This window comes from Squalius cephalus (assembly GCF_949319135.1).
Source record: "Squalius cephalus genome assembly, chromosome: 9".
NCBI classification, from domain to species: Eukaryota; Metazoa; Chordata; class Actinopteri; order Cypriniformes; family Leuciscidae; genus Squalius; species Squalius cephalus.
Genome location: NC_137130.1, coordinates 13,076,638 through 13,103,941, shown reverse-complemented (window position 1 = coordinate 13,103,941; position 27,304 = coordinate 13,076,638). Strand labels below are relative to the sequence as shown.

The following is a 27,304-nucleotide window of genomic DNA, read 5'->3' as shown; positions in this document are numbered from 1 at the left end:
TATGTAAGACTGAATAATTGAGTGCTTTCTCTTCAGATGACAAAACGACATTTCCCCATCACTTTTAGCATGCAGTTCAATGCTGTACATTTTAAAGTGTAGGCTATTTAATGCTGTAGAGTATTTAAGGCTTAATAAATAAGTTTTTGTTTATTAGCTTGTGTCTGGAACATTTAACAAGGGTAGTTTGTTAGGAAATTTCAAGTAGCCTATGTCTTCACCCAACAGGCACTTCTTAGGGAATGTGGTCATGTGTGAGTCATGCGCCAAATCACATAAAGTTTGGTTTGTAATAATTTTCTTTATTATTGTTATTATTATATGACGTGATGCTCATAGTGTTGGAGGTAAGTGCACACAAAGTCCAGACAGTAATCTTCAGATGCATGACTCATTTTACTCACACATTTATGCAACTTGTACACTGTAAACAAACAATGTATTAAGAAACTATTCAAGGGAAATTAAAGGGATTATGAGTAAATCCTTATAATTTAATTGGTGTCTGGGGCGGAATAGTGTTACGATGGTATTTCACAGGAAACTGAAGCTCACATTCATTTAGTTCTGATTTCATGATTACGGTGTAGAAGTAGAACCTCTTCATTTTGTGCAGATAGTAGTGAGTTGGTTGCATTATGAAAATTTGCAATATTTGTGCATGTGTAATCTATGCCTGCATGCACAAATTATAAGATTCTACACTAAGTAGCATTTGTTCCCAAAGGGAGGGATTCAAATGGCACTGACAAACACACTCAGAAAAGAAGATCAGGTCACTGCGGGGCAATATGCTAAGGCACAAAAGCAAAAAGGTACATCTTCGTACCTTATTTACCTGTAAATTGTACATACTTTAAAAGTACGTATTAGTACATATTGGTACCTTTTAGCTTTTGTACCTTAGGGCACAACCCCAGTGACAGCTTTGTACCTTTTTTCTAAGAGTGAATATGTTCATGGAAACTTAGTGTTTTCCATTATTGTCAACATAAAATAAAATAGTTTTACATGTTCAAAAAGCCTCAGAGTACTAATGATGACTAAACAAAAACAAGAAGTTTCAGTTTTTTTAATAATGATAGTGTGCTGCCCTTGAAAGTGCAAGTGAAAGTGTGTGTCTCTCTCTCTGTGTGTGTGTGTGTGTGTGTGTGTGTGTGTGTGTGTGTGTGTGTGTGTGTGTGTGTGTGTGTGTGTGTGTGTGTGTGTGTGTGTGTGTGTGTGTGTGTGTGTGTGTTTGTGCATGTGTCTGTGTCTGTGTCTGTGTGTATTCAACAAAGGGGTGGGGGGATATAAAGCTCACTGTCATTTCCCTGAAAGTTCAGAACTTCCTAAACTCCGGAACAGACCGTTTCTACCTGGAGTTTCATTGTCAGATATGAAACTCCACTCCTGGCCAGGGGCCCTGTGTGGTTTGGCCCTTCTGGCATTCCTGTGTCATTGTGCAACAGCTGTGGAGAGACGCTATTACATTGCAGCTGTTAATATTAACTGGGACTACACATCTGCCGGACACCAAAGGTATAAATAACATTATTTGTTGGGGTTCAAATTGATTCTTGTATTTTTCTAAGCAGTTATATTAAATGTTTGTCTTTTATTTGCTGGGTTCTTTGGGTATTTCAGAGATAAAGTAACTCACTGTTGTAAAACTGTATCAAATAATTACATATCTGTCCTGAGACAGTTTATTATCTGACAAGAAGTAGCATTCAAACAAAATATTTTAAATATCAATTTTACATGCAAGGCAAACAAGGTCATTTTTATATGAAAAAAAAAATAGACAAAATGTTAAACCAGCATATATTGGTTATTTTTCATATTTTTCATATAAAAAATCATGTTAGCAATATATTTATTGTTGTTGTACACAGGACTGGACCATCGTATAAAAAAGTAGTATACAGGGAGTACAATGAGGGATTCACACAGCCTAAAACACATCCCTTGTCTTCAGGTACCTGTTTTCGAACACCTATTGACTTTGTTTCAACATTAAAATCCAATTAGTAATGCATGAAAATACATGCTTATGCATAAGTCATTTACACTACTGTTACATTAAGTTTTAAATTATGATTGTTCAAAACGAATGTTCTAGGGTTACTTGGGCCTACATTACGCGGACAAGAGGGCGACACAATCGTCGTCACATTCAAGAACATGGCTGATCATCCCTGCAGCATCCACCCACACGGCATTGCTTACGAGAAGCAGTCAGAGGGTGTGTTCTGATGTGTTTGCGGTAACAGTATGATTGATGCAATAGTGTTGAAATGTAGAGCATTTTAGTAACAAGTAGACATGGTGCTATGAAATAATAGAGATGATACATTTCAAGAGGAATGTTGTTTAAAGGACATTATGGATTATTTTAGTAGTCATCATTTAGTTGAGTAAACACCTTGAGCAACACAAACAGCTGTGTTTGATTTCTTTGGAAATATTAACCCAGGATACAAATTAACCACAGGCTGTACCTAAGTCCAAAGCATTGAGTCATAAATAAATATTTACCTATACAATATCTCCATGTTTTTAAGTACAATTTGTTAACCAAGATACATGGTTTAGTTTAATTCGTATACATCATCATTAGTTTCATTCATATCAGCATTAGTTTAATTTGTGTATGATGAAGCTGCAACCTTTTTGCACCACTAATGTTTCCATATAGGATCTTCATACTTTGACAACACGTCACTTCTTGAGAAAAAGGATGACATCATTCTCCCCGGCCAAGAGCACACATACTATTGGGAGGTGACATCTGAGGTGACCCCGACAGCTGCGGACCCCCCATGCCTCACCTACACATACCTTTCCCATTATGACATTGTCAAGGACTACAACACAGGGTTAATAGGCACTATGCTGATCTGCAAGAAAGGTATGTGAGAGAAAAAAAAACTAGATCCTGGATTTAAAATGTGATGTTTATTATGACATTTGTGCTTAGATGGGTTAAGACTCCCCTTTATCTTTTTCCTTTTGACCACTACATCTAATCTCAACACATTTGCTAAATAGCTATGCTGTTATTTCCTTGACTGTTAAATATATTCCATCTGAACAGTTATGAGATTAAATTATATATTTTCGACAAGGATTATAGTGGTCTGTAAATGTATTCTATGTTAGATATTAAAAGTGTTGTGGACATAATTCATTTAGATTTGTACAATACACTTCTTTTTTTTTATATATTTAAGTGAAAAGCTCAAGTGAAACTCTGGGGGCAAGATGCTCCCTTTAGAAAGCTGCTATATTTTAAATATAAGATTTAAAATGGAAACGTTGATTTACTGTCAATTGTAGTATACTATACAGTAGGTAAGAACCCTCTAATACAGTGAAACCAATAATGGAATATTTTATTATAGCAATAATATAACTAATAATAGGCCTAATACTAGTGCTACCATTGTACTGTAAAATAAAAAAATAGCATTTAATAATAATAATCATTTTATTTTATCCATACATAATGTCTTTCAAATGTTAAACCAGAGATTTCATTTTGGTTAAAACTGTGATTCTATTTTCAACTCTTATAAATCCTTGCAGACCTGTTATGGATTTTAAATGGTGATTTTTGTAGAAACCGAATCATTCAGGCTACATTCACACTGTCAGTCTTGAAGATTGACAACCGCATTTACTTACTGATGTGCATCTCGGAATGTCTCATTCGCACATCTTACAGTAACGTCTCGAATAGGCCTGCTGTCAGTATGAACGTGTCGAGTTTATCTGTCAAATCTTCATTAACCAACAACAGCAGCTTTTATAGAGCAGAACACCAAACTAGCATGAGCCCCATTAGAGAACAGTGACTGGATGTATTGGGATCTAAAACGTTCAGATATCACACAGCTCTTATCTCTGTCACTGCAAGTTATCGTAACTAAGAAAACCCGCAAAACACGGAAGACGCAAGTTTATGCAGCTGAGAGGCACTCTCGCACTGATGTGACAGACAACTAGTTGTCCAGTCCACACGGCGCGTTTTTTCTTAGAATATGGTTGAAAGTCCTGAAATTTTATGGGAGTTCAGATATAGAATGTGGCCTCAGTCAAATAATGTAATACATTGAATGATGCATCATCATCCTGTAGGCTACATGCTGAACTCATTTTCAAATGTTCAACAATGCAGTGTCCCCAGCTTATCATTTTGACTTTCCCAGAAATTACACAACTATAAACAGCTCTGTTTGTTTAGAAGAATATGTCCTTGTCCCACAGGCACCCTAGACAGCTCCGGAAATCAGATTCATTTCCATCAGGAGGCTGTGCTGTTGTTCGGAGTGTTTGATGAGAGCAAGAGCTGGTACAGCACAGGGGACCCTGCGCGGGCACAGGATGTCAAATACACTATAAATGGCTACACAAATGGCACTGTACCAGGTTGGTTTGATGTATTTCACACATAGCATGGTCATTTCTGCAAATCTACTTACGCATAAAACTTCTTGTCATCCTCCAGATCTGGACATCTGTGCTCACTCCAAAGTCAGCTGGCACCTGCTGGGAATGAGCTCTGAGCCAGAGCTCTTCTCTGTACACTTCAATGGGCAAGTCCTTCTGCATGATGGGCACAAAACCTCAGCTGTTGGCATCATTAGTGGAACTGGCACTAGTGCCAGTATGACTGGTGTCCACCCCGGCCGCTGGCTCTTTTCCTCTCACATTAGCAGGCACTTGGAAGGTAAGACCTGCCAGAGAAACCAAAAAACATGAATTATTCATTAAAACACTAACATATACAGTCTCTATTTCATCGCTTTGTAGAATAACTATTAATTCTGACAGTTTGTACTTTTATAAAAGTGATTACAGTGCCATACACAGTAAATGTGATGTCATATTTGCAGCTGGGTTGCATGGATATCTGAGTATCAGGACGTGTGATGAGTACACAGCACCAAAAAGACAAATTACTATCCAGCAGAAACAAGAAAGCCAAGAGTGGACTTACTATATAGCAGCAGAAGAGATCACTTGGGATTATGCTCCAAATATGCCAAAAAACATTGATGGGTATGTGTGTGTCATGATTCATCAACAGGACATGCTCTTGTGTGAGCTCCATTCTAATGTTTTTTTCTCACTTTATTCCACTCAGGGATTTCCGGACAAAATATTTAAAGCAGGGGTCTCAGCGGATAGGTAAAGAATACAAAAAAGCTGTGTTTACCCAGTATAAGGATAGCACGTTTAAAGAGAGAGCGGAAGAAAAGCAGAGAAAGAAGGAGCTTGGGATTCTCGGGCCAGTGATAAGAGCCCAAATCAGAGATGTCATAAAGGTACAGCTTCTCACATAATCGCAGCTCTAATCATTATTATATTATTTTATCTTGTGATTAAAGGTAAACAGTATAATATCTCCAATGTTTCTGGTCAGGATGCATGATGATTGTGATGTTGTTTCTATAGATTGTCTTTAAAAACAAAGCATCACGTCCGTATAGTATCTATCCTCATGGACTGACAATTGATAAAGCAGCAGAAGGAGCCAATTATCCTGAGGGAGGTTCGTCTAATATCTATGAATCTGCACCACACGCATGCAATTCATCACTGTATCTCTATTTAAATAAGCATACATCATTATGAGATGTTCTGATATCTCTAATATAGGGTTGCACAATTCATCTAAATAAAATTTAAATAGCGATATGGCTTAGTGTGATTATCAAATCGCGAAGGCTGCAATTGAATTCAATAATTATATGCGTTGCTTGTTTCAGAGGTAAGTGCGCCACTGTGCTCATGATCCAGTTTTTGTTTCAGTGAAGCACATGAAAAAAAGGAGTAGATAACAAAAAGAGTCTTTATTAAATCTACACAGAAATCGCAGGAGATCGCAGGAGGAAACAATGACAACCATGTATAACACTGATGATACAAGACAATAAACTGAACAAAACAGGGAATACAGAGAAGCAAACAAGGGAGCTAAATGATACACGTGTAATTCATCAGAAACCTAGGTAATTATGAATCAGGAAACATGGAAAACCAAACTAAAACACAATGAAACTAAACATAACTGTGACTCTGTGGTTCATTTACTGTGAACTGAGCTGCTCCGATACACTGAAAACACAATTATCACACGTGTAAATGAACAGTGAAACAGCTTCACTCTGAAACAAACAATGCATATTTATTTAAATCACAGCCTTTGATAATCGTCTGTTTTTTTCTCCCAGTATCATGCAGCTCTAATCTATAAACTTTCTTTATCCATGGCGAAGATACATGTAAAATCGTAAAATAAAAGCTTAAGTGTGACTGAACCGAGAAAAGTTATTTAAACAAACCTGCTGTTTATTTGAAAGGGAACCAGACACATGGCATTCAGCCAGGAGAGACCTACACCTATACATGGAGTGTGTCTGAGGAAGATGTACCAATGGACAGTGACCCCAGATGTCTGACCAGGATGTACCACAGTGCAGTGGACATTCCTCGAGACATTGCGTCTGGTCTTGTGGGTCCTCTTCTCATCTGTAAGAGCCAGTCTCTCACCAAAAAGAATATACAGGTAAGTGTTCTGTTTGCGAAATATTAGGTCACTGAATCAGAGTCAGATGCTCAAATAATTCAAATGAATCCATTCTATATAATGGCTCTATATAAGGCATCACAGGAGCACCTTGTATGGGACGACTGTTCCAACCAGTAGGCAGCAAAGTAAGAAACTTTTTTAGCCTAAAATAAGTATAGGGCGACATTGTGTGTACCATTTACAGATAAGACGATATCAGAATGTGGTGATAAATACAGCTATACTTATTTTTTTCATGTACATTTTATCCAAAGCGACTTACATTGCATTTCAAGGTACACATTTTTCTTATCAGGTCTTGCTTTCCCTGGGAATTGAACCATGACCTTAGCGTTGCAAGTAAGGAAAGCGTTGCTACAGGAAAGCTACATTGCATTTTTCAAAAATGCAAAATAGGTCTATCTATAAGTTGTATATAATATATATATAGCGGTTTGTGCATAGAGTTCCACATTGTTACCTTAGTGACAAGCTAACATCAAATGTGAGTAATGGTTTATGGAGTTGCTGCTTATGTAGAGTGTTTTGAAGTTATGAGGCGCTATTATGGTTGACATGCTAAGTGAGATGGTCGCAAAGCAGCTCACTCGAAAGCAATTCTTCTCTTTTTCAGCTAAAAGCCGACAAAGAACAGCATGCCATGTTTACAGTTTTTGATGAGAACAAGAGCTGGTACCATGATGAGAACATTAACACACACTGCAGTGACCCCAAAAGAGTTAAAATAGATGATCCAGAGTTTTACATATCAAATGTTATGCACAGTGAGTGATTTTCTGATGTAATCATGTCAGTGTTGTCGATTCATACATGGTATGATATGGTAAATAATGTATTTATTGCATCAACTCTTACAGCAATCAATGGTTATGTTTATGAAAGTGGCCAAGAACTGGGATTTTGTCATGGTGAAATTGTGACCTGGCATGTGTCGAATGTTGGCGATCAAGATTACATCCAGACTGCCACTTTTTATGGCCATACATTTGAACTAAAAAACAGAGAAGAGGATGTACTCAGTCTGTTTCCCATGACTGGCGAAACTATCTCTATGAACATGGTTAATATAGGTGAGTATCCAAATTACTTATAATTTTTATTTTATTTTAAGATTTAAATATTGACTATACACATTCTCCACATTCATATATGACACTCTCCACTTTATAGGTGTTTGGCTTTTAGCATCATTGAACTCTCATGATTCCACTAAAGGCATGAGGGTGAAATTCAACGATGTTGAATGCTTCAGAGATTATGTAATGGAATATGATTATGAGCCAGATAAGTCAGATAAATTCACTGTATGGAAACCTGTGTCCATCACTGACATCAAAAAAGAGGCACCAAAACCAGTAAACCCTGGCATGGTTGACGAGGATACTGAAAACTATGCAGACTTCTTAGGCTTGAGGACATTCAAAAACTTAGCAGATGAAGTTGAGCAAATTGATTTTTCAATGCTAGATGAAGATGATGGTTTATTGCCGACTGTTGAGGCACAAAGTCCGGCCAACTTAGCAGTTGAAGTTGAGCAAATTGGCCTTTCGATGCCAGATCATCATGATGATGATTTATTGCCGACTGTTGAGACAAAACGTCCGGCCCTAAGTAACGAGTTGGACAAATACAAATCACACAATGTTACTTTAGGAACTTTCAATCAAACTCAGACTCATGGTTTATCAGCTGAGGCGGCTGGTTTGGACAAGATACAATCTTCATATAAAGTCTTGAATAAGAGCAAAGAAGAGGCATTGCTAGACATAGTGAGCATTTTTGATTCCATTTCAGAGGACATGTCAAACAATGAAACAGACAGTATTATCTCACATTTTTCGGTTGTAGAAAGAAAGGTTCGCAGTCTACCAACAAAGCCAGTGAATGAAACGGAAAGTGTCTCCACAAACGACACTCTGGATATTCAAATGAATGCAAACATAGCAGAAAACGGCAATTCATCATTAGAGACAGAAAGTGTCCCTGCTAATACTACTCGTGCTCCAATAATTGAAACAAACATTACCAACACAATGAATGAAACACACAGTTTCCCCACTAATACAAGTATCACTTCATCTGATGCTCCAAATGGTGAAAGAAACATCTCCATGGAGGATGAAAATGCATCTTTAAATACATCTGCATTGAAGCCCCTGCTATCAAACCAAACCTTAGTAAACAAAACAGTTATTCAAGAAGAGCTAAACGCTAAAAATAGCACTGACGTAGCAGATGGTGACCGGGATAGTTCGGGTCACGTCTTCATATACAACGTGCCTAGTCCTGACTCTCTGTCCAATATCTCAGAGACACAAGTTGAGGAGAAATTTGTCCTTCTGGACATTGATTATCCCTTAGAAATTTCAACAGATTTAACGACTAGGTTGGAATATGATGTCTCAGTATTGGACACACTAGAGGACATTGGTGAACTAACTGAAAACACAACAAGGATTCTGGAACTCAACAGCACAAAAGGGAATAACACCAGTGAGATGTTTTCGCAGATAAATTCTGAAACTGATAGCATTTTTAATCTCAATTTGTCTTCGCCTTTGAGAAACAGCACCTCACAGAGCAATGAGTCTGAATCTTCAAATGAAACCTTGTCTGACTTCAGCCTCCACCTTGAACCTGAAATAACAGAGAACATAACATCATCCACTAATGATTCAATGCAATCTCACAGTGAAATTTCAAGGAATGCATCACAGTTCTTCCCTTTAGACAGTAAAGAAAGTACATCCTTTTCTCTTGGCCCTTTCAATGTTTCACAGAAGACAAACGGCTCAGAAAGCGAAGGTGAAGAGGAAGTGGTCATCTATCTGAAGAACAATCACAGCGAGGCCATACTCACATCTCATATCGACCCAAAAGAAGAGCACTGGGGTTATGAAGGCAAACACGAACTTGTTCATATGGAGATCCCAGATCACATGAAAAAATACATGACAGACACAGCAAATTTAAGTAAGCCAAAGAGTGAAAAGAAAAAAAAAGTAGTTCACCAAAGGGTAAAGCCGAAAAAAGGACATGGCATGAAGACAAAGAAAAGGAAAGAGTATAAGCCTCAGCCACGTTCTGCTTTTTCTCCAAGGGGTCTTTCTCCAAGAGGTTTTGGACCTTCTGTGGGAACCAAGCCTGTCTCGAGTGAGGACGACTTGATGGGGAAGGCCATCGTCATAGGAGTGCCAAGACGGGATTTCAATGATTATGATTTATATGTTCCAAAACAAGGGCAGGAACCAGATTTTGATAGTATGTTTGATCCCCCAGAAGAATATGAATATGTAGAGTACAAAGACCCTTATAGCAAAACGGCAGATGTTCAAAGCCCATTTCTTGATACAACATCCCAGCATTTCTTAAAAATGGCTGGAGACAAGAATACCAGGACTTATTTCATCTCAGTTGAAGAGGAAGAATGGGATTATGCTGGCTATGGGCAGAGGTACTGTCGGCATCATGCATTTCAAATAATAATACATTTTGCATTTCTAGAAATAAAAATAAAGAGTGTAATTAATTTGTGAAATTACTTTGTTTTATGTTTCCAAAGGAGGCTTGATAAAACATCTCAAAACGAAAGGCCCACAGCTTTCAAAAAAGTGGTGTTCAGAAAGTACCTGGACAGCGCCTTTAGTATCCAAGACATCCGAGGGGAAATGGATGAACACCTGGGAATTCTGGGTCCGGTTATTAAAGCTGAAGTTGATCAGACTGTTCTGGTACACCATTAAATATATGAACATGCTTGTGCAGAAATGAGAATTAGAAGCAAATCGAAATAAACATTAATAATTACATTCCTGTTTTCTGTGCTAGGTATTTTTCAGGAACCGTGCCAGCCGTGCTTACTCTTTGCATGCAAAAGGAGTAAAATACTTAAAACAAATGGAAGGCCTGAGTTATGATGACGAATCACCATACTGGTTCAAACAGGACGACGCAGTTCAACCAAACAGCACCTTTACCTACATGTGGACTATAAATTCCAAATCTGGACCTCAAAATAATGAATCTGACTGTCGAACATGGGCCTACTACTCTGCAGTGAATCCTGTAAGCATGAATGTTCCTTCATATTCCTTCAAGGAGCAAGCACTTTACCCAAGATTGCTCCAGGGAGCTATCCATTTAATGAATGTACTGTAAGTTAATTTGGATAAAAACGAGTGCAAAATGACTATTATTCATTTTCACTTAAACTGAATTACTTTCGTGCATAGGAGAGAGATATGAACTCTGGGCTGATCGGGCCACTTCTGGTGTGTAGGAAGGGTACACTGGCTAAAAAGCCTGTGGACAGAAGAGAGTTTGTCCTGCTCTTTATGACGTTTGATGAGAATAAGAGCTGGTACTACAAGGAGAATAGGGAGAGGATTGAAAGGAAAAACAGAAGAGCAATCATGGATCCAAACTTTCATGATAATTTAAAGTTTGACGGTAAGAAAGTTATTTTCAGCTATTTTTTTTGTGCAAGTATTGAGATAAAAAAATAGTTTTACATAAAATTACTTAATATTTATACTATCCTATTTGTACATTTTATTTCATCAGCTATCAATGGAATTATCTACAGTCTCAAAGGACTTAGAATGTACACAAATCAGCTAGTGAAGTGGCATCTGATCAACATGGGCTCTCCCAAAGACCTCCACAGTGTCCATTTCCATGGTCAAACATTCATAAATAAGGAGTTAAAGGACCACCGTCAGGGTGTTTACCCACTTTTACCAGGTTTGTAGTGGTGTTCGAAGATATCTACTTACCTAGATGACCTAAAAAAGCCATTCACACTCAGCCCCCATCATTTAGGTGGATTTGCCACATTGGAAATGCTGCCTTCAAAGCCTGGTCTCTGGCAGCTGGAGTCTGAAGTTGGACTTTCACAGCAGAGAGGAATGCAGACCCTATTTCTTGTGTTAGATAACGGTATGACATAGACATATGGTAATTTATCATGCTGATCTTATTACACGAAAACAACAGATTTTGTCAGATCTTAAAATCTTACCTGGTCTGTTTTGCAGTCTGTGATCACCCTCTTGGTCTCAGGTCTGGAACTGTGCAAGATGAACACATAACAGCATCAGACTATAAAGGTAGGATCTGAAAGCATAGCTTTTTATGTACTATAGTCATGGTTGGTCATACTATTAACACATTTAACTCTGTGTTTAAGAACCATGGTATCCTCATTTGGCCAGACTACATAATACAGGAAAATACAATGCATGGAGTACAACAAAGACAGGACAGCATATTCAGGTAACCAATCATAATGGTGTGTAGACAATTAGCCCATAAATAAAGAATGCTAATGACCAGTAACTTAAGGTGGCTGTATCCTGCTTTCCAGGTGGACTTTCAGAGGCCAGTAGCGATTAGTAAAGTTGTCACACAGGGAGCCAAGCATTACTTTGCACATCATTTTGTGCAGAACTACACCATTTCCTACAGTACAGACAAAAAGAAGTGGATCTTCTACAAGGGAGACAGTGATACTGTCAGAAAGGCAAGTGACTATTTCTGTGTGGTTGTACACTAAATGTACATTTCAGCAAACTGTTCACACTAAACACGTTTTTCCATTCCACTTCGCTGCTTTTTAGTTGTTTTTCTATGTAAAAACATAGAAAACACAATAGGGCAGGGACGGTCCTGGAGGGCTATGCTCCTGCAGAGTTTTGCTCCAACCCTGATAAATCTCACCTGCCTCAGCTTTCTAGTAATCCTGAAGACATTGATTAACAGTGTTAGGGGTAACGCAAGTAATCAGATTACTTTTTTTTAAGTAACTAGTAAAGTAACACATTACTTTTAAATTTACAACAAAATATCTCAGTAACTTTTTTTGTAGAGTTTTCCCATTTATTGATCGACACTTTGTAAACATGATGGTTATTGACTGTAGTTCTAGACTAAGTGTGAGCATGCATTTACTCATCTCACTTGCACAAAAGCAGATTCAGTATTCCTCCTCAAAATGAATAAAACAGTGTAATCCAAACTTAAAATATTACACCAACCTAATTAATTATGTTAAATAAAACAAATATACTTTATGTATTTAAGCTCACTTTATTGCTACTGACCTTCGATGATCCAGTTCAACCATACTAAGTAAAAGGGGTTTGTTATTAAAAAACAAACAAGCAAGTCCACCTCAGGTGAGGAAAAAGTCATGTAAATCAATTAGGTACTTTTTTAGGGAGTAAAGCAATATTGTAACGCATTACATTTGAAATGAACTGTTCCCAACAGTGTTGTTTAGCTTGTTCAGGTGTGTTTGATTATGGTTGGAGCTAAACTCTGCAGGACAGTGGCCCTCCAGGACTGAAGTTGCCTATCCCAGCACTAGGGGGCCTAAGCAAACTTCCAAGGTGGCCTTAATGATTTAACCCTTTCACGCATAGTGGTCACTACAGTGGACAGCTATTAAAAAAGCATTTTCTGGAATTTGCACGGGTTTTTATGGCAAAGTTGCACATCAATCTCTTCACTGGACCCTGGTGCATCATCCTATAAATTGCAACCAACTGGCAAGCCGTTTTGGTCAGTCAGACATGCCAAGTTACTCCGGAATATCCACCCATTCCTTCTATCCTAGAAGATTCTTGTAGGTAAAAAAAATATTGCAGCATCAAGCAATATCTAATGAGTCATATCACAGTAAAATTTTCCAAGTTTTGATTTCATATTGAGAAAAATCTGATTAATCACATGTCCACTGTAGTGGACGTCATGCATGCAATGGCTATATTTCAGCTACAATTCATAATTATAATGTGAATATTGTTTTTGAAACTTAAAACTTAAAAACTTAATCTGCAGTGACTTTTTTACTGTAAATAAATGTATTTGTATTATTAGAATGTAATTTTCATTGACATCGCAAAAAGTCATGTGATTACATAATGTATGACACTTGTAATGCATTACTTTAATTGTTAGATCAAAAAGTAATCTGATTTCGTAATGCACGTTATTGTAATGCGTTTTTTTACTCATAACATCAAAAAGTAATCTGATTATGTAATGCATGTTACTTGTAATGTGTTTATTTACTCATAACATCAAAAAGTAATCTGATTACGTAATGCATGTTACTTGTAATGCGTTTCCTTACTCATAACATCAAAAAGTAATCTGATTACGTAATGCATGTTACTTGTAATGCGTTTCTTTACTTGTTACATCAAAAAGTAATCTGATTAGGTAACGCACATTACGTGTAGTTAATTACTTGTTAGATCAAAAAGTAATCTTATTAGGTAATGCATGTTACAATACATTACTCGTAACATTAAAACAAAACTGATTACGTAATGCATGTTACTTGTAACACATTATTTTACTTGTAACATCAAAAAAGTAATCTGAATGGGTTATGCATGTTACTTGTAATGCATTACCCCCAACACTGATAATTTCAGATGAGATTGAAAAAACGTATCGCTAGGTTTTCTCAGAGGAGGGCTATGATAGAAATGTGCATGTCCATCTTGAACATAATCAGAATTATCAGCTAATAAGGGTAAATCTCCATACTCTGGTGCACTGGAGGGAGCATCTGAGTGGTTTCCACAGTTGTACCTTGACAGGCTGAAGAAAATTCTGATGGAATCACGTCCTCATGTTCTGATATCAAAGATACGCGATGTGCAACTTGTATTAAGTTGTATGAAGCCTTTGGAATATTTTGCATTTATATTTTTTGTATATATTTGATAGTTTTCACATGATTTGATATAATTGTATTGATTAGTTTGTTAAATTCACATACTTTATCTGTTTGATTATTGTCTTATATTTAATACAGTATATCTTCAGTTTAAACCATAACCGCATGCTGTCCACTCAAGTGGACATCTGAAAATCTCTTAAAAAATCTGAAAAATTTGTAAAAAAAATAAAATAAAAATCAAATCTTGTTTTTCATGCCCTAAGAGCAATAAAAACACATAGGAAAAAAATCCTGACTGAGGTTATCATAATTCATGCATGAAAGGGTTAAAATGAGATAAAACAAGCTAAAACAACTAAAATATATTTATTATTTAAATTAACCTCCTCAGCAGCTGTTTGCTTTCTTTCCTACTGTCTTAGAAAACCTGGATTGCCTATATAATGAAAAGTCATGTAAAACATTCAGTTACAAAAATCTGGAATGCTGAAATTGTATAGTTTATATGAAATGATTGTAGTCTATTTTACAGAAACTAGAAGTGGCCATTGATTAAAATAGGCTGAAAACAAAACTAGGGCTAGGGGGACCTTTGAATTTTGTTGCAGACATTAGGGGGTCTTGGAGTAACTTGGAACCACTGCAATAGACGGATGGCTTTGGCCTTGAAGCTGCTTCTCACTGCTTTTTTAGCACCACATTTTTAAGATGCTGTGTCAAGTTAATCATTTAAATGCCTCTCAATACCCATTATAGGATGTGAGCAATAAACTTTGTTTTTCAATGCCAAACAGGCTATTGAAGGGAACAGTGATGCTTCCAATACGAAGGAGAATATATTTTTCCCACCTCTGATTGGTCGATACGTGAGGCTGCATCCTTCACATTCTTACAACAACCCAACTGTCCGTTTGGAGTACTTTGGTTGTGAGCTTGATGGTATGGACTAAATCAAACAGATTTTGTTTCCCTATATGGTTCAGATATATTATACCAAACCTCCTCATTGTGTTGGCAGGTTGTTCTCTGCCATTGGGAATGGAAAGTGGCCTCATTGAAGATACTCAAATCACTGCCAGTTCTGTGGCCTCCAGTTGGTACTCTGGACAGTGGCATCCTTGGTATGCACGCTTAAATAAGCAAGGCACCGTCAATGCATGGCAAGCCAAGGTAGCTAAGACATACCTCATAAATGAAACCTTTAATGGCACTGTTACACTGCAAACAAACCTAAAGCCTCACTAAACTGTCTGCAATTTACAGAACAATGACATTCAGCCATGGATCCAAGTGGAACTCAAGGATATAACGAAAATAACTGGGATTACAACACAGGGGGCCAAAACGTTACGCAATGAGATGTTTGTGACAGCATATACTCTGGAGTACAGTGAAGATGGAAGAAGATGGACAAAGTACACAGATGATGAGGATTATGAACAAAAGGTAAGCAACCTCACTTTTTGGGATTAGATTTGTGGAAAAAACAACAGTGTTTTATGTCTTCAGAATGACAGAGAGTGACTTCTTTTATTTCCAGACATTTCAAGGCAACACAGATAACAATGGCCAAGTAAAGAACTACATCTACCCACCAATATATTCCAGATTCATCCGAATTATTCCAAAACGATGGCAGAAATGCATTACTATGAGGATTGAGCTGCTTGGTTGTGATTTTAAATAAACACATGCACTATCTTTCACTAATATGACAACACGTGTTTATATATATATATATATATATATATATATATATATATATATATATATATGTTGTGTGTTAGTATTAACTGTATTATGCTAAAACTCTGAATACATTTATGGATAATTTCCCAAAAGGTGAGGTGGATGAACGCAGAAATTTGTTAATGTGTTCCCACATTTATAATGGCTATAATTTCTTATCAGAATCAGAAAGAGCTTTATTGCCAAGTATGTTTACACACATAATGAATCTGTCTTGGTGACAGGAGCTTCCACTGCAGAAGGAAAGTAAAGACATAGTGCAGACAAAATAAATATAACACAATCATTATGATCACAGCATGCATACGCCACCTAGTGTTGCATAAATGTCTTCTCGCTCTTTCTCTCTCACACACACACACACAGACACAGACAGTGTTTGATATTATATTTGAATCTATGTTATGAAACTTAATTCATTTTCAGATTTCTCATTCAGACTAAGCAAATAAAACATTTTGTTTAAATTTGTATTCATAGTATTTTGCCTATTCACAGAATGTCAGCATCCGAGCAGTACTTCTTAACTATGGGGGCCACAAGATGATTTAAAGTTATTTAATTCCTGTAATTTCACCCTTTAATTGTATTTACTTTTTATTTATTTGATGTGCTATGCATTTCAATAGGCAGGCCTATGCATTGGCAATATTGTAAATGTTAATAAGCATGGCAATAAAGTTTTATTGATGTCAAATATAGATAGGTAAATGCCCTCCCCACTCTCCAAGAACTGTACTCATCCAGAGTGAGTAGATATGGGCTGTCAAAATCATTCTGGAGTCTGGACCCCTCACACCCAGGCCACTTCCTCTTAGAACTTTTGCCGTCTGGTCAGCGCTCCAGAGTACTGAACACCAGAACAGCCAGGCATAGGAACAGTTTCTTCCCTAAGGCAATCCATCTCATGAACAGTTAATGCTCCCACTTGGCAATAAACATGTGCAATACACAACACTAATTATACATTTGTTTATTTAACACACCATACTTATTTATATTTCTCTGTATTTGTATAATATACCATACCTGTATACACATATAACGTCTATTGTCTATTTTTGTATATTGTGTTTTTCCTGTTTACTTATTCTATTTTTATTCTTTTTATTATCTCTGTCCTGTCACTGTCATTCTATTTGTGCTGTGGAAGCTTCTGTCACCAAAACAAATTCCTTATGTGTAAACATACCTGGCAATAAAGCTCTTTCTGATAGATAGATAGATAGATAGATAGATAGATAGATAGATAGATAGATAGATAGATAGATAGATAATAGGCAATAAAGCTCTTTCTGATAGATAGATAGATAGATAGATAATAGGCAATAAAGCTCTTTCTGATAAATAGATAGATAGATAGATAGATAGATAGATAATAGGCAATAAAGCTCTTTCTGATAGATAGATAGATAGATAGATAGATAGATAGATAGATAGATAGATAGATAGATAGATTAACTTAATAACTTTACTTGAGATACAACATCTATACAGGAGAATATATACTGAGTTTAATTTGAGTGTTAAATTGTAGGCCTACTTGTATTATTATACTAGGCTATGTGTTGTTGTTGCTCTAAGATTGAACATGTTTAGATATTTTTAGTGGAAAACAGACATAAATACCGATTGAACAAAACAATTTGTAGTGTATATAGATATTATACCCCATCAGAAGACAGTAGAACACATTGTGTGGTCGGTGAGTGAGAGTGAGACCCTCTGGACTGTCTGCCGTAGAGACGGAGGGAACTTTTCAAGACGAGGGTTTTCGACGCCATTGTGACGTCACCAGCGCCTCTTTATTCACCGCCGACCGCAACAGCCGCAACAAATGAACATCCCTTAATCGTTTGATACTTTGTAATTGTGTTGAAACTTCGAGCATGCGTCTCCGAAAAGCTTTTTTGTTCCGCGTGAGCGTGAGAAAACCCAGCATCTTGCAGGAGGGGATAAAGTTTTGGGATTAAAGTTAGTAGTCGCCGCTCACTAACAAAGCCAGCCGGAGCAAGTTACCAACCAGCACTGCACTATAGCGGGATATCGCCTGGCCCGGGGAGCTGGTACGTTATTCATACATCTATCATTTAATTGGGATAAACTAGGCATTTTGAATCTAAAGAATCAGGAGCACATTTTTTGAGCAATGCAAAATATCGCTGTTGTTGGAAATTTGAGAAAGAAATCTGCTTGCGGTTCACTCTCTCGGCTAGCTGATCACATTGCTGTGCTGTGGTTGTTCATTGAATGGGCATCATGGTGAACGATTTATTGAAGAGGCATGACAGATCCACATGCAGTGGCCCCAAACGCATTAGGATACTTAAGTCACACATAAACTGTAAACAACTTAAACATATATGTTATGGTTTGATATTTTGTTATCTAATGCAGTGATTATTATGTGCAATGTGTCCAACTATTTTTTTGTTTTTGTTTATTTGATTTTGTTGTCATTGTTTTTATAAAATAATTTCTGATTATCTTAATCTCAGTACTGTAAACGTATTGTTATCATTAGTCAGCCGCCTACAGTAAGCCTGCTAACCTTATGTAAAGCTTGCATATTTTGTGTAGCCTACGTATAATACACAAATTATGCAAAATAGTTGAATAAATGTGATGTTCTCTGAATTCTTCTCAGCTCAGTTATATGATTTCTCATTATCTTAAATCAAATTATTTTAAACTTATTGTTATTTTTTGTCAGCCATCTGCTGGAAGCCTGCTTACCTGATGTACATTTTTGTGTGCCTATAGTTGAATAAATGTGACTTATATATTTTATTCACATGCTGTGATTCTGGTAGGAGTCTTATTTATACTTAAAATCTGAGATCAAATGGTCTCTGAATTCTTCACAGCACAGCTCAGTTCTTATTAACAAAAAGCACATTGTGAGAGTGTGTGTAATCCACTTTTGTACAATGTTTTGCATTGTACAACTTTACTCAGTACACCCTTGAATTAACCACACCAGATTATTTCTCAAGTTCCAGACAGATTTAACCAGGCTGCTTTTTCTCTCATATGTTGTAGTTTGTCAACATGTCTGTCCAGTCCTGGGTAGCCAGCAGCATCCCATAATGAACAGCTCTAAGAATGGGACAGCGGTGGCCAACTCCACTAATGGCCTGGACGACGGTGGGCTCGTGGTCTTGGAGTCTGTCTCTATCATCATCATAGCCATATTGGCATGTCTGGGGAATCTGGTCATTGTGGTGACGCTATATAAGAAGCCCTACTTGCTGACACCCAGTAACAAGTTTGTCTTCAGCCTGACTTTGTCCAATTTGCTGCTGTCTGTGCTAACGCTGCCCTTCGTTGCGGCCAGCTCTGTGCGTCGGGATTGGATGTTTGGGGTGGTGTGGTGCAACTTCACAGCACTCCTCCATCTTCTCGTCAGCTCGTCTAGCATGCTTACACTGGGAGCCATCGCGATTGACAGGTCAGTCATTGTGTTATTATATCCTGTAGTTTGAGGAATCCTTGAGTATAAGGGCCAATAAAAGTGTTCATGATAAAGAAAAGGAACGAACTTTGGTTACATATGGTTTCAAGGAAAATAAGGGCTCTAAAAAAGGCCTTGTGGTGTAACCATCATGTAAACATATTTTCCTTACACATTATACTTGTGAGTGTACAGAATTTTACATAATCTGTTAAGCTAAACATTATTATATACACTTTTTTTTTTTTATGTGAAAATATTTCTCAGCATAAAAGTATTTTTATTTTATTTTTTACAAACATCATGATTAATACATCAATATAATTCATTTTAAAAGTAACTCCACATGGCATTTTACAGCTTGAACCATGTCATAAAAATGTCAAATTATTTTAGATTTTAAAAGATGAATTGACCTTGACACAAGGTCATAAGGGTTTGCAGGGGTCCTCTCTATGAAATAATTTCCTGTTTTATGTTTGTTTCAGTTAGTTAGATTTGGTATTAATTATTAATGAGCACTTTTGTTTTTCATTTCTTCCAAAGAAATAATAATAAAAAGATTTTTCCAAACTACTTAATAATATTTTTGACATTATACGGCAGAAATCAAAAACAGAAATTCATTACAGAAGTTGAAAACATGCTTATTCAAGCCATGAATTGCATTTTTAATATATTTTTTAATAAATAAATTGTACAGATTGGAAACAAAAAAATAATGTAATGCTGTTGACCCATAAGTAAATGCATGTGAATGTTCAATCACATGTTGTATTATTATAAAATCTCTAATTCAAGTTAATTCAAGGACAGTTCTTGGCGAAACATGCTTTTTGACTGCTGTACTCAATAATCATAATGTAATTCTTTAATTCTGCAGTTCACTATGACACTGAAGTCTAGTCTTGCTTGAACAGTTCCTCTGTTTTTAAGAACAAGATACACATTGAAAAATATCAGACCTATTCAACTCTATCAATACACAAACCATTGTGCCCATCTGAGAAATGTAAAGACCAATCTTTATTTCTGGCAGTTTGAGAGTCTTAGAGAAAGACCCCCTTGTCGTTTCATTGGCTAGTCATGTGTATCTCATGAGGAACTGATTGAATTGTATCTGTTTTATTTCAACGTCTAGGTACTATGCCGTATTATATCCCATGATCTACCCCATGAAAATCACGGGAAACCGAGCTGTGCTCGTTATTGTTTACGTGTGGCTCCACTCCCTGGTCGGATGCCTTCCACCGCTTTTCGGTTGGTCCGCTTTCGAGTTTGACCGCTTCAAGTGGACCTGCACGGTGGCTTGGCACAAGGAGATCAGCTATACAGCCTTCTGGGTTACGTGGTGCTGCCTTCTTCCACTGGTGGCCATGCTGGTCTGCTATGGCGTCATCTTCCGCGTGGCTCGCATCAAAGCTCGCAAGGTTTACTGCGGTAGCGTGGTGGTGGCTCAGGAAGAATCCAGCTCTCAGAAGAACGGCCGCAAGAACTCCAATACGTCCACATCTTCTAGTGGTAGCCGCAAGAGCCTGATCTACTCTGGGAGCCAATGCAAGGCGTTCGTCACCATTCTGGTGGTTCTTGGGACGTTTCTGACAACTTGGGGTCCATATGTGGTAGTTATCAGCACCGAAGCACTGTGGGGTAAATACAGTGTTTCTCCACAGATGGAGACGCTAGTGTCCTGGCTGTCCTTTACCAGTGCCGTCTGCCTTCCACTTATTTATGGGCTGTGGAACAAGACTGTGCGCAAGGAGCTGTTGGGCATGTGCTACGGTGACCGCTACTACAGAGAGTCTTTTGTTATTCGGCACCGTACCTCTCGTCTCTTTAGCATCTCTAACCGGATAACGGGTGAGCCTGCTACTGTTATCTTTATTTCCTGGGGTTCTTCATAACCTAACGTTTGGATGAGATGTCTGAGAGTCTTTGTTGTTTAACAGATCTGGGGATGTCTCCTCACCTGACGGCCATGTTTGTGGGTGGTGGGCAGCTCGTGGGCCGTGGCAGCAGCACGGGAGACACTGGCTTCAGCTATACACAAGACTCAGGTAGACCTTCTACTGTTGATCACACATGGGACAAAAAGCTTTTAAAGGAATAGTTCATCCTGAAATTAAAGTTCTGTCATAATTAACGCACCCTCGTGTTCCAACCCTGTATGACTTTCTTTCTTCTGTGGGACAAAAAAGAAGGTATTAAGCTAAATGTTCTGGGTGCTTTTTTCTCATAGAATAAAAGTAAATGGAGGCAATTGCTTTCAGTTTCAAAAAAGCATGTGAGCATCGTAAAAAATTGTCCATGCTACTCATGCTGTGTTTCAAGTCATCTGAAGCCATACTAGATACATTTTTTGTAAGGAAAAGGCCAAAATTCATGTTGCTATTCACTGAAAATCTTCTCTTCTGCTGTAGCTCTTGAATCTCATTCACACTTCTGCATAAACTGACATATTACATTCAGCCACATGGTATGCAACAAATACAGTTAGACATAAGAGAACTAGCGCAACACATTGCTCCACTTTTGAATATATATGGAAACCGAATCAGATTTGAGAGCTACAACAAACTAGAAGGTTTTCAGTGAATAGCAACTTAAATTCCAGTCTGTTTGTCACACAAAATCAAATGGCTTTAGATGACTTGGATAACTGATGAATGGTAGACTACTTTTATGATACTTTAACGATTCTTTTTTGTCATTTTTGGAACTCAGCACCATCCGTCACCTTTGAATTCCATTGAGCCGCGCAAACTTTATGCATAATATCTCATTTTTCCTTTTCCATGAAAGATTTTAAAATGGATGAGTACATTGAAAAAACTGTTAATTTTTGAGGAGGTTAAATACCTTTTTGGTTTTGTGATGATATCCTTTTTTTGTATGGATCCACAATATACAGTAGTCAACATTTGAAGTGGATCAAAGCCTTTCATCAAAGTTATACATGAATTTTGAACAATACCAGTTCTTGATCCACTTTTTTGGTGACTTGATGAAACTTTTTTGATCCACTTCAAATGTTGACTACTATAGTTGTAGTTGTACATTGTCCGATATTAGAGATTTGTTTTTGTTTATTTTGTCTGAATCAGCCAATATTGTATAATCATTTATGCATGCTATTTTTACATCTAGATTACCTTTGTCTTCATCTAATGTAGTGGTTCTCAACGGGGGCGTTCAGAGAACAATGGGGGGCGTTGGAAGCAAGATTTTTGTAAGGGGGGCATTCAGGTGTTCATGGGGGGCGTTCACGAGTTTACACCAAAGATCCAGGCAAGACCAGATTAAACATGTAATTACTTGCAAAATAATTGCCTACAACATTCTAAAATCTGCCAGTTTAATGCGACATGTAAGCTATGTAGCGTTTCTTTTGAAACGACACTATTATTTTTCCAGTCCAATGACAGCCCATCTAATATCTACTTTGAGTGGCATGGGAGAGAGTCGGAAGTTCATTTGTTGCCCCTACGAGTTTATAATAGCATATTTTAAGATTTTCAAATGGATAAAAAAAAATAAAAAATGCCTAAATGTTGGCTTTGTTAAACTATGTTTTAAACAAGCGAATAAACAGGCTCATATGTCTATTTATTTTTAATATAGACCTACTATTTATTAATTTATTGTTCTATTTTATTTAACATTTTTACATTTAACATGAATAATCAAACCTGGATAAGGGACCTGGAATATTGATAGGGGGTGCTGGCCCAAAAAAGGTTGAGAACCACTGATCTAATGCTTATGTTAGTCTTTAAAAACACTGTTAAATGTAATCCTTAACAAATATAAAAGTAAATGTTTTGTCACATTTGTCACATATATTATTGTGATGCCTAAATTCACTTTTCAAAATTCTAATTCAAAATTTTAGATTTTTTAAAAATTGAAATATATTTTTTAAAAAATGGAATCAAATATTAATTTCACCATTTATCAGTATCAGCCAGAATTTTGATATCGCGGCATCCTTACCTCTTTGAGTATTAGAAAACCAAACAGCAGCAACCCCCACAGCTCTGAGCAGTCAGCAGAGGTGGTTTGTTGGCCTGCAGACTGCTGTTATCAGGGTATGCCATTTGAGGAAACACAGAGCCCATGAGTATCGCATAACAGACAGACGGCGATGCTCAGCGGCTCTCCCACAGTGTCCAGACTGGTGTGGGTGGTGGTGAGCAGTGTTAAAACTGATATTTGATTGAAAGATGCCCGCTGTGATTTACCCACTAGCTACAGACGTCATGCTGTTGGACAGCTACACCTCAGAGCCCTCCCACTCAGCCCTCTGTGTTGCCAATAAGAGAAGAAGTTCTGTCACATTCGAGGACCAAGTGGATCAGATTCCTAAAGGTATCTATCATGGTGTTATTTTACATCTGACTAATGCAAAAATGTATTTTTAGTTGTCATCAGTACAAAACCAAGCAAGTAGATCCTTGTGAACAGTTGTAGTTTACAAAATTTTGATTGGCACCAATACAATTGGGTTTATTCTGAATGAGGTCGGTATTTTTTAATGTTTATGAAAGTGTCTTATGCTCACCAAGGCTGCATTTATTTGTCAAAAATACTGCTTAAAATAACTGTTTTCTATTTTAAAATGTAAATTATTCCTGTGATGCCAAATTTGAATTTTCAGCATCATTGCTCCAGTGTCACATGATCCTTCAGAAATCTCTAATACGCTGATTTGGGGCTCAAGAAACATTTTTTTTAAAATCATTATCAATGATGAAAATGGTTGTTTTATAAATTTTGTGGAAAGTGATACAATTCTTTAATGAATAGAAAGTTCAAAAGAACAACATTTATTTGAAATATAATCTTTACATATTTTTTATTTTTATACAAAAACAATGTAAAATAATTTTGAGTTTTGATCAATTTAATGCATACTTGGTGAATAAAAGTATTAATTTATTTTTTAAATGTTATTGACCCACGCTTTTGAACAGTATTGTGTGTATATATATAAGTGTACATACACACGTTTAGAAAGTATAGTCATAGGACTTTATACGCGTTTACTTGAGACTAATGCAGTAAAGCACTTTGCAACGTTATATCCAGTCTGTGGACTGTTATGTCCATGTTAATCCATTAAAATGGGTTGTTTTCACCTGATACATTTATGGAAATGTAGACTTGCAAAATAATGTTTGTGCATACTTGGTTTAACTGTTTAGAACTAGTCCCAGATTTCCCACAGTTTGTAAACCTTTTCACAAACTGACAGAAAACACTAATTAATTAACAAAGCAGCATCTGAAAGTGTCAGATATTTAAATTTTCTTCCATTTCTTTTTCTCAAGGTGACCCCTCAATAGAACAAGTGACAGCAGACGTCCATAACTCTTTGGACAGCTTTGCGTCCTCTCTGGCTAAAGCTATAGAGAATGATGCCAAGCTACAACTCTTTGGGGAATGGACTCAAATTCCCACAAGTCTGTTTACAGTACGAAACACACAGAGAGCTCCCCGTTACCTGGATGGACAGAGACTCAGGATGGAAAGCATCGATGAAGGAATAGTTAAAGATGATGATGATGAGGAGGAGGAGGAGGAGGAGCATGAGGAAAAAATAGGTGACAGTTCCATGTAGTTCTTTCACTCAGTGAACCACTTAAACAACCAGAATCTTGTGTAATCTTTAGCTTTTAAAGGTACAGAACATTCAACAAACACATTGGCAAATGTTTACAAATATACAGTGGTTTATGTGTAATTTACATACTAGGTAACGAACTTATACTTGATTATTTTAGAAGCAACTGCTGCTACTTGGCTTGGTGAGACCAAAGACCTACAATGATGGCTGTACCTGTAAGGTATCAGGTACTAGAAGCCCTACTGTCACTCACCAGAACAAGTTATGTTTTTATAACATACAAGATATTGTAAAATCATGTTCAGCCCTCATATATTGTCAGGTATTTTGCCTCTTTTGGGTACTGTATGTATTATGTTTACTCTTTTCTTACAAGGAAACTGTAACCACTCTGTTTTATATGTACTGTTTGTAAGAATGAATATCCTAGAGAAAGTCTTCTCTCTACTTTTCAAGTTCATTATTAATATATTCAATTATTTTTTTAGTGCCACAAGGTTTAAAGAAAATATACCAAATCTCTTGGGCGTTATATTGATGTGGACAAAGAAAAATAACCTATTTTCAGGCCCTTAAAGTGAAAGGGCCAGTATTTTTCCAGGCATTGAATTGGCATTGGAGAATCATGTAAAGGAAGATACTGGGCATAATGTAAGCTAGAACGTCTCTTAAAATGCATATTTTATCCATAGTTTCCGGTGGAAAATCTTGATTAAAATGCTTTGGCTGAATGTAATGGTGTGAGAAAGCAAGAACAGTTGCTGTGTCTACCGTGTCATTAGTCAATGGTACAATTGCACTTGAAGATTTTACCTTTGATCAGTGACTGATCACATTTGTGTTTTCACTCCTACCTTTTTTCGGTTAGTATACTCTGAAAATGTGTTCGGAAATAAGGATAAATCATTCCTGTGGAATCTTCTTTTTTTTTGCATTGTGCCATTTACAGTTGTGGTCAGAATTATTTGCACCCCTGGTAAATATGATCAAAGATGGCTGTAAAAATAAATTTGTTTATTGTTATCCTTTTGATGTTTCGTTTAAATTTTTTGTGTGACAAAATCTAACCTTTCATTGAAGTAAAATAATTCAAAGTGTGGGGTAAATAACATTATGAAATAAATGCTTTTCTCCATAACACGTTGGCAATAATTAGTCACCCTTTTATTGAATGCTTTTTGCAACCTCCTTTTGCCAAGATAACAGCTCTGAGTTTTCTCCTACAATGCCTGATGAGTTTAGAGAATCCTTAAGATTCCCAGATCCATGTTGGTGCTTTTCTTCAGTTCACCCATTATAAGATTTCTAACAGTTTTTGATTTTTTATTTGGTATTTGATAGAATCCATGATGCTATGTATCTGTACAAGATGTCCTGGACCTCCAGCAAAAAAAAATAGGCCCACAACATTAAAGATCCAGCAGTATATTTAACCGTGGACATGGGGTATTTTTTATCACTGTTTGCACCAAACCTATCTGGTGGGTTTACTTCCAAAAAGCTCTTCTTTTAGTTTCATCTGACCATAGAATCCAGTCCCGTGTCTGACAACTGAACATGCTGGAGTTTGTTTTTGGAGTAAGAAGAATTTTTTTTTAACCTTCCCAAACAACATGTTGTGATGTACGAGTTTTTTTTTTTCTTTTTTTTTTCTTTTTTTTAATAAAAATTCCAGTCCTTGATTCTGATTGGTTGAGCCTCGTTCGAAGCCGTTATAAATTACTCAACAAACATACACCTGTGACCGCATTACATTAGTATAACTGCGCAACTGCAGTTTGTGATTCTTTGTTGCTGCATGCGTTGCTTATTAGCAACCTCTTTGGAACTACATTGCTTGGCGGAGGAATAAATGTGTTATAACGTTATATTTTTGTTGCTGGTGTTTATTTTATGAATAAAATAAATATTAAAATGAATATTTGTATGGAGTAACCGTTTTATCCGCTCCACGTCGTGCCTAACAACGCCCCTTAGCTGTTCTAAATCCACTATAAAACACGGCTTCGCGGGGCTTATTGCTTAATTTTAAGGCTTTCTGACCCCAAGACTTTACTAATCTCTGCAATTCTCCATCTGTGATCCTTGGAGAGTATTTGGCCACTCAAACCTTTTACACCTCGCAGTGCATGAAGAAAATATAGACACACGTACTCTTCCAGAAAGATTCGTAATATGTTTAGGTGATTGGAACTTCTTAAT

At 36.9% G+C, this 27,304-nt stretch overlaps 2 protein-coding genes across 3 annotated transcripts; both read left to right on the top strand.

Annotated features, from left to right (window-relative positions):
* The first annotated feature begins 1,324 nt into the window (after positions 1-1,324).
* On the top strand, positions 1,325-16,975 carry f5 (coagulation factor V). The gene is made up of 25 exons (XM_079881011.1): positions 1,325-1,521; positions 1,878-1,960; positions 2,105-2,227; positions 2,681-2,893; positions 4,252-4,413; positions 4,493-4,714; positions 4,881-5,046; positions 5,132-5,312; positions 5,443-5,539; positions 6,351-6,556; positions 7,194-7,344; positions 7,438-7,650; positions 7,751-10,034; positions 10,143-10,311; positions 10,409-10,645; positions 10,813-11,029; positions 11,144-11,323; positions 11,402-11,518; positions 11,617-11,688; positions 11,769-11,854; positions 11,946-12,101; positions 15,068-15,212; positions 15,292-15,443; positions 15,537-15,719; positions 15,814-16,975. The coding sequence occupies exons 1-25, from the start codon at positions 1,379-1,381 to the stop codon at positions 15,958-15,960; spliced, it is 6,105 nt and encodes a 2,034-aa protein (XP_079737137.1). The 5' UTR covers positions 1,325-1,378; the 3' UTR covers positions 15,961-16,975.
* Positions 16,976-18,022: 1,047 nt separating this feature from the next.
* gpr161b (G protein-coupled receptor 161b) lies at positions 18,023-26,132 on the top strand. Of its 2 annotated transcripts, none has more exons than XR_013822255.1 (7): positions 18,023-18,088; positions 19,065-19,473; positions 20,618-21,336; positions 21,426-21,533; positions 23,725-23,844; positions 24,807-25,157; positions 25,260-26,132. XR_013822255.1 is itself a non-coding variant. In XM_079881034.1 (7 exons), the coding sequence occupies exons 2-7, from the start codon at positions 19,112-19,114 to the stop codon at positions 25,304-25,306; spliced, it is 1,629 nt and encodes a 542-aa protein (XP_079737160.1). In that variant the 5' UTR covers positions 18,023-18,088; positions 19,065-19,111; the 3' UTR covers positions 25,307-25,429. The 2 variants fall into 2 exon arrangements, 1 of the variants encoding a protein (XP_079737160.1); XM_079881034.1 differs by having other exon boundaries at positions 24,807-25,079; positions 25,260-25,429.
* The last annotated feature ends 1,172 nt before the right edge of the window (positions 26,133-27,304 follow it).

What these genes read in the sequence shown, in the direction of transcription:
- f5 (XM_079881011.1), top strand. Translation starts at nt 1,379, where the DNA reads ATGAAACTCCACTCCTGGCCAGGGGCCCTGTGTGGTTTGGCCCTTCTG. An exon ending in ATGCCAAAAAACATTGATGG is followed by an intron (nt 5,047 to 5,131) that starts GTATGTGTGTGT and finishes TATTCCACTCAG; the next exon opens with GGATTTCCGGACAAAATATT. An exon ending in TCAATGCATGGCAAGCCAAG is followed by an intron (nt 15,444 to 15,536) that starts GTAGCTAAGACA and finishes TGCAATTTACAG; the next exon opens with AACAATGACATTCAGCCATG.
- gpr161b (XM_079881034.1), top strand. Translation starts at nt 19,112, where the DNA reads ATGAACAGCTCTAAGAATGGGACAGCGGTGGCCAACTCCACTAATGGC. An exon ending in GGAGCCATCGCGATTGACAG is followed by an intron (nt 19,474 to 20,617) that starts GTCAGTCATTGT and finishes TTCAACGTCTAG; the next exon opens with GTACTATGCCGTATTATATC. An exon ending in GGAGCATGAGGAAAAAATAG is followed by an intron (nt 25,080 to 25,259) that starts GTGACAGTTCCA and finishes TGATTATTTTAG; the next exon opens with AAGCAACTGCTGCTACTTGG.